Here is a 6,046-nt window from a genome sequence, read left to right as displayed (position 1 = left end):
GACACAAGCAAGGACACGGATGGCCAAGGGTCCAAGTCAATGGTGCAGAGCTACCTCCCCAGAGCAGTAATGGTCCTGGCATTCGTAACTACTCGTCTCTTTCCGTGGCCTACGCCATCCGACTTGCCGGAATGACGCGAGTCGTTACGAATGGTGGATCTGGGTTCAAATAACACTTCCAGGTTCCATTAGGTTTATCAGAATGGTAAACGTCTTATGCCTTAGCCATTTTCCGCCTATAGACTCAGGTGCTGTGATAGATGAGCCAGTGAGTGTGAATTCCTGTCCAACATTCTCCCATGAGCCCACAGTTGCCCATTTCACCAAACAGTGACATGTCTTTAGGTTACTCCCTGGGGAGGTTTAGATGCAGGGATACAGAAGTACACAGGTACGCGTAAAGCAAAGACAAACACACACAATCCAGGTAAATACATGTAGTTGACAAAGGTACTCGTAAAACACACGCTTTCCCGGTAAATGATGTACACAGTCATGTGTAAAATACGCGCGCGCGCGCACACGCATACCATACAGGTAGGCTGGGCGTTGTCATGAACGACTGGAGTGATAACGTTTCGGCGGTCCTTGGGCTTGATGTTACCACACTGCGACATCCTTCGGCCTTGATTCCACCTCAGCTGTAAACTGTATGAAACAAAGCATTTCTCTCTACTGCCCCAAGCACGGTTTTGGCAACTGTCATAAGTTTTTGTAAATGGGAATGCAAAGCCAAATTCCCCCTGTTGTATTAGGTCCGTTGTACTGTGACGTTTCTACCTTGAAGGCCTATCTGTATAATTAATAAATGTTGAAAGTGAAACATTTGAAACTCAAAGATCTTGAGATTTGCTTGTTATTCATGTTTGCAGAGAATTTGCATAGTTTTCCCGCAAGATACTCTCCTAATTTAACGATTACATAGAAGTGGTTTGAGGTCGGTGGGTTTATGGAGGTGGATATATTCCAATGCACATTCCAAGAGCTTAACTTTGAATCTTACAAACAACAGGAGGCAATGGGAACTATTGCATTTTTATTGAACTGGAAGTATCTATCTGCTGATCAGAATGATATGATCTTACAAATAATCTAAACTGACAAACTCTCAAACTGTAAAAGGGTCACATTTTATGTGTACATTTATTAAAATTATAATATAAGGTGTAATTGCTGATATGTACACCTCAAGCCATTAAAACTACTGGGCGGATGGGACGGGTATGTTGATGACATGCACTTTTGCTCGTCTGCTGCCAACTACCGACGTTTACGCCGCTGGTGGCTAAGGGAAATATACCCCGTTAGGGTTAGAAAGAGTACTGTTTTGTAAGGGTGGCAGCTCTGTATGTAAAGGTTCAAAACATACTTTACATCTAAAATAATACATATCAATGAGAGGATACTAAACGACCCTCCATGTTATAACATTTGTATTAAACGAGTTAATTATTTGGTATCAAACGACCGAAAGCGAGTTTGATACTAAATATTTTAACGACTTAAATAAAAATGGTATTTCATGGAAGTTAGTTTAGTATTCTGTTTATTACTAGCCAACATACGTTGACAGTAACTGCGGCGACATTGTGTGAGGACTCTCTTCCCACGAGTCAAGCAAGATCTAGTAGAATTGCGACAGCGACATTAGCATTGTGACGTCACACCTTTGAACCATTTTGACGTCATACGTCAAGCGATATTACACTGGTGTAATATTGCCGTACAAAATTAATATTACACTGCAGTATCTTCCACGGGCGAGTAATAATTATATCAATAAAGCATGAAACACCGTATGGGTTCAAACGGGGTTACGGGACCTGCCTCTACGTATTTACGGTAGGTAATCGTTTCCTGTCGTCTCTGGTATGTAGACGATATTCTCAGCATAATGTTGATGGGAAGTACATACCGAGACTGGGCTCCCACCAGGAAAGCTGCTATACTCAAAAGTAGATAGTTCATCGTGACTTGACTGGGCCCCAGTCGTCATCCTTTGCCTTAACTACCCTGTATCTGTGTATCATGCGCAACACGGGTAGTCAGGTGATCTATGCCGCAACGTGAGCTTTGATGCAATAACGTCTCCCTAGAGAAGGTCAAGGTCATAGAAATCTGCCCATGTGGGCATGTGTTTTGTCTGGTGCACTTCACGCAAAATCTTTGAAAACGTTTCTCTTTGAAAGGCTGCATATCGTGAGTACGTCGAAAGAACTGAATAAGTAATATGGAATGGTATGTCTAAATTACTGCGTCGGATATGAACGTGGCATTACTGACGACAAAATGGCGGAACGGTTGAAAACTAAACCACAGTCACGAGTAACAGAATATAGTCCTGATCTCATTTTAGAAGTAGAATCTGTTGCAGGAGACAGTGACAGTGGAAGACACATGGACATTATTTCCTCTGAGTCAGTTACAGAGGAGGTGTATGAGCCAGAAATGTATTACGATGACGCAGAAGAGGGCGGGGAATCGGAATCGGAATCCGAGCCCGAACAACACCTCGTGGACACAAGCGAATTCACAACTCCTGACAGGCCATTGAAGTTTACCGTGAAACTCCTACTTGACTGGTGTCAGAAAAACAACATTGACGTCGATCTAAAAACCATAAAACCTGCCGCGCTGGATCAGATTCTGTGTCGATTTTACGTAGAAGTCCGGAGTAAAACCGGTCAACGATATTCCAGAAATACCATCGTCGCAATAAGGTACGGGCTAAATCGGTATTTCGCAAACATGGTACCGCCCAGAAAGATGGACATTATTGAAGAAAGGGCATTCAGGTATTCCAATGTTGTGTTCAAACGTGTTGTTAAAAGTGCCGCCAGGGAAAACCCAGAACGAACAAGCCCCCGCATGACAACAGAGGATCTGAGGAAAATATACAATAGTGATGCATTAAGCCCCAAAACCCCACTCACCCTCCTACTTAAAGTGTGGTTTGAAATCAGCGTGTACTTCTCCAGGAAACGGTCAAAAGTGCAACGGGACACCAAGACGACAGACTTCATCTTTGACATCGACAGCGACGGACGTCGTTATGCAACGAGAGCATCAACAGACGAGGAACACGACAGGTGTCGGATGTACGAGAAGAAAGGTGATGAGATGTGCCCAATTTTATCCCTAGAGAAGCTGCTAACGAAAATCGACCCTAACTGCCAGTACCTATTCCAGCGCCCAAGACTGTCCATTCCGGACAAAACCAGTGCGTGGTATCACCCAGAACGGATTGGCAGAAACTTTACTTCTCAGATGATGGGAAAGATCACCAAACTAGCTGAACTTGATGTGAAGTACACGAATGTTTCAATGAAGAAACTGGCACCCTGGTCGCTGGAGGAACTTGTTTTCCAACATAGGTATCAGGTCATGTCTGTACAAAAGAGTCAAGCTCTGGTTTCATATAATTCGTCATGTACAGAAAGACCAGGCACTGTGCCAGCTGATGGACCACTACCCCCAACCGTACTCCCCGCTGACTCCACCAAGTCAGTCGGGTGCAACACTGAAGAGGAGAGGGGGGCTTTCAGGCCATATGTCAAACGGAAATCACAGACGAAACAAGACAGGGAAGGTCAACATATTCTTGGTAAATAATACGTAATTTCCAAAGACTTACATATTATTTAAATAATTTTCATGAAATGAGTTGACAATACATTTTGTAAAATTTGATGGGCAAATTTTTAAATCATCTCTGTTCTGCGCATACAATTTCAGTACAACTTTCCAACCACTATTTAACACAATCACATCGGTCGTTATATTAAGGACTTCACGGCACTGTACAATTACATATGTTGATTGAATTGTTGACGTTCGATAAATAAGCAAAAGAAAAAAAACAGAAATTTTGTGATGGTAGGTAAGATTATTCCTCACAAATGTGGAAAATTTGACTTGGATCTTACGAAAATGAAACTCATGAAGATTAGCAATGCTACAATAAATTAACCTGTAAGTCTATTAACATTACGCCCAGTGTCCAACAGTTTTTGCACGACTCTGGAAGTATTTATTTTACTACTCGGGAGTACCATCATGGTACATCATATGCTAGTTACCGCGAGCTTCCAGTTGGTGTATTCACTTATTGGTGCACCTTCACATTTGCAGGAGGCCCTGATCCCATAGATGTGAATACAGCAAAAGCCAAGATAAAGCGGGTTTTCCAGCGCCTGGTGTACTCCGACCTCGTCACTGTTGTTGACTGGCTCAAGCGGATTGATGTTCTCAAAGACACTTCTGGTAAGTCATGGTCAACCTCCCAGAATAATGGATCCCGTTTGTGTGTAGTTTTCACACATTAAAGTGTGTTATGCGTTCACCTGCTACCACCCTTCAGCCATGGGATACAAAATGTTTCCTGTTGACCAATTTGCTGCCACTGTTCCGTTTGTGTGTATTTTTCACACAATAAAGTGTGTTATGCATTCACCTGCTACCATCCTTCAGCCATCGGATGCAAAGTTATTCCAGTTGACCAGTTTGCTGCCACTGTTCATTTCCCCTTCCTCCTCGACCATACTATGTGCATATGTGCAATTCGTAAGTTATATGGGGTTATGGAATTCTTGCAGTCAGGGTTGATACGAATCACTGGACCATCCAGTGTTGGTCAGTGAAATAAAACTCTAAAACCTGTTTCTACAGTGCAAACTGTCAATTCAAACACTTGCAATTCAAGAACTATATGAATTGCAAAGCACACAAGTGTGAAGGGATGACAAACTTGCCTTTGAACCTTTTCTGATACATGCATGAAAAGTGATGTCCCTCACCCTGATATCTCTGCAACATTGCTAAAAGCTGCATAAAACTAAACTCAGGCATGCATGGGAGGTGATAAGAAAATAGGAAACATCAAGCCGAATTTTACAAATGCAAAGCATCCACTGACTGCTCTGTAAACACATGTATATATTACCTAATAAATGTTATACTACCGGTTGGGGGGGGGGGGGGGGAGGGGGGGAGTGTTTAGTAGTTTGAGGTAATTATTTTCACCTTGGCCCTCCATTTGTAAAAACGACAGGATGTTACATTACCATGTATGAAGCGGCCATTGGTTCCCTGATCCTGACAGTCACTGGACAGTGTCCCCATTTGGCTAGGGGGCGTTTGCTATTCTTCAATATCCTTCATTTCTTATTCCAGGGATTGTGTTTTGTCGGGAAAACTCATACAGGATCATGGAACAGCCGCTGAGAGCCCGAAAGTTCACTCCACGACAAGTACATCCACCACAGCCATCCCAGTCTGCCATCCAGCCTTACATACTACCATCTCCACTCTCACTGTCCCAGTACTACATGAACAACGCTATCAACACTGCTGCTCCTACTGCACCTCGTCCGGCAGCAATCTTCTTTCCCCAATTTCCATTCACATCTCAGAGCCAGGCTGCCAACAGTCTTGCATCACAGGAGCCCTCGCTGCCAAGACATACTGCAACTTTGGTAAATGCCTCTGTTACAGCTCAACCCACTAACGAGGACCATTTGAAATACCAAGCAGGGTCTGGGAGCAGTACCAGGATTGGCAAGCAGCTTGCCATAGCTCCAAGACCATCTGTCACGGCAATAACACCAGGTCACTCCCTGGGTCATTGTACACAGCAGCAGACGGCAAACGACAGTACTACCCCAACGTCATACAGTCAAGTTGCCCAAGTTGGAAACTGCGTCCTGTATGGTGGTCAGCTGCAGGTCAACATAGATGCTAGTGACAACACCGCATCCACAACATCACCTCAAAAGAAACTTAAAATTTCTAATGTCACCGGTGAAAGTAAAGTGTGGAAGATTTTGTAGAAAATTCACCCATTTTCAACATGATGAAATATAGCTAGCAGACAGGACTTGTCGGACCATATGCTCACTCCATCTAGAATTCCACACCATGGCATACGGCTGGCCTATTCTTCAAACATATGCACTCTACACTTGTTGAAATTGCTTCAATATTTACCTTCCTGACTGGTTCCAAATGTGCATTAAAACTATGTCTTGAGATGAGAATGCAAGCTTCA

At 43.4% G+C, this 6,046-nt stretch overlaps 1 protein-coding gene across 1 annotated transcript; it reads left to right on the top strand.

Annotated features, from left to right (window-relative positions):
* The first annotated feature begins 2,289 nt into the window (after positions 1–2,289).
* On the top strand, positions 2,290–5,828 carry LOC137286212 (uncharacterized). Its single transcript, XM_067817931.1, has 3 exons — positions 2,290–3,604; positions 4,132–4,263; positions 5,173–5,828. Exons 1-3 carry the CDS (start codon positions 2,290–2,292, stop codon positions 5,826–5,828), a joined length of 2,103 nt encoding a protein of 700 aa, XP_067674032.1.
* Positions 5,829–6,046: the final 218 nt, after the last annotated feature.

This window comes from Haliotis asinina, chromosome 6 (assembly GCF_037392515.1).
Source record: "Haliotis asinina isolate JCU_RB_2024 chromosome 6, JCU_Hal_asi_v2, whole genome shotgun sequence".
Classification (NCBI taxonomy): Eukaryota; Metazoa; Mollusca; class Gastropoda; order Lepetellida; family Haliotidae; genus Haliotis; species Haliotis asinina.
This window is presented reverse-complemented; position numbering and strand designations above follow the sequence as displayed.

What these genes read in the sequence shown, in the direction of transcription:
- LOC137286212 (XM_067817931.1), top strand. Translation starts at nt 2,290, where the DNA reads ATGGCGGAACGGTTGAAAACTAAACCACAGTCACGAGTAACAGAATAT. An exon ending in GGAAGGTCAACATATTCTTG is followed by an intron (nt 3,605 to 4,131) that starts GTAAATAATACG and finishes TCACATTTGCAG; the next exon opens with GAGGCCCTGATCCCATAGAT. An exon ending in TGTTCTCAAAGACACTTCTG is followed by an intron (nt 4,264 to 5,172) that starts GTAAGTCATGGT and finishes TTCTTATTCCAG; the next exon opens with GGATTGTGTTTTGTCGGGAA.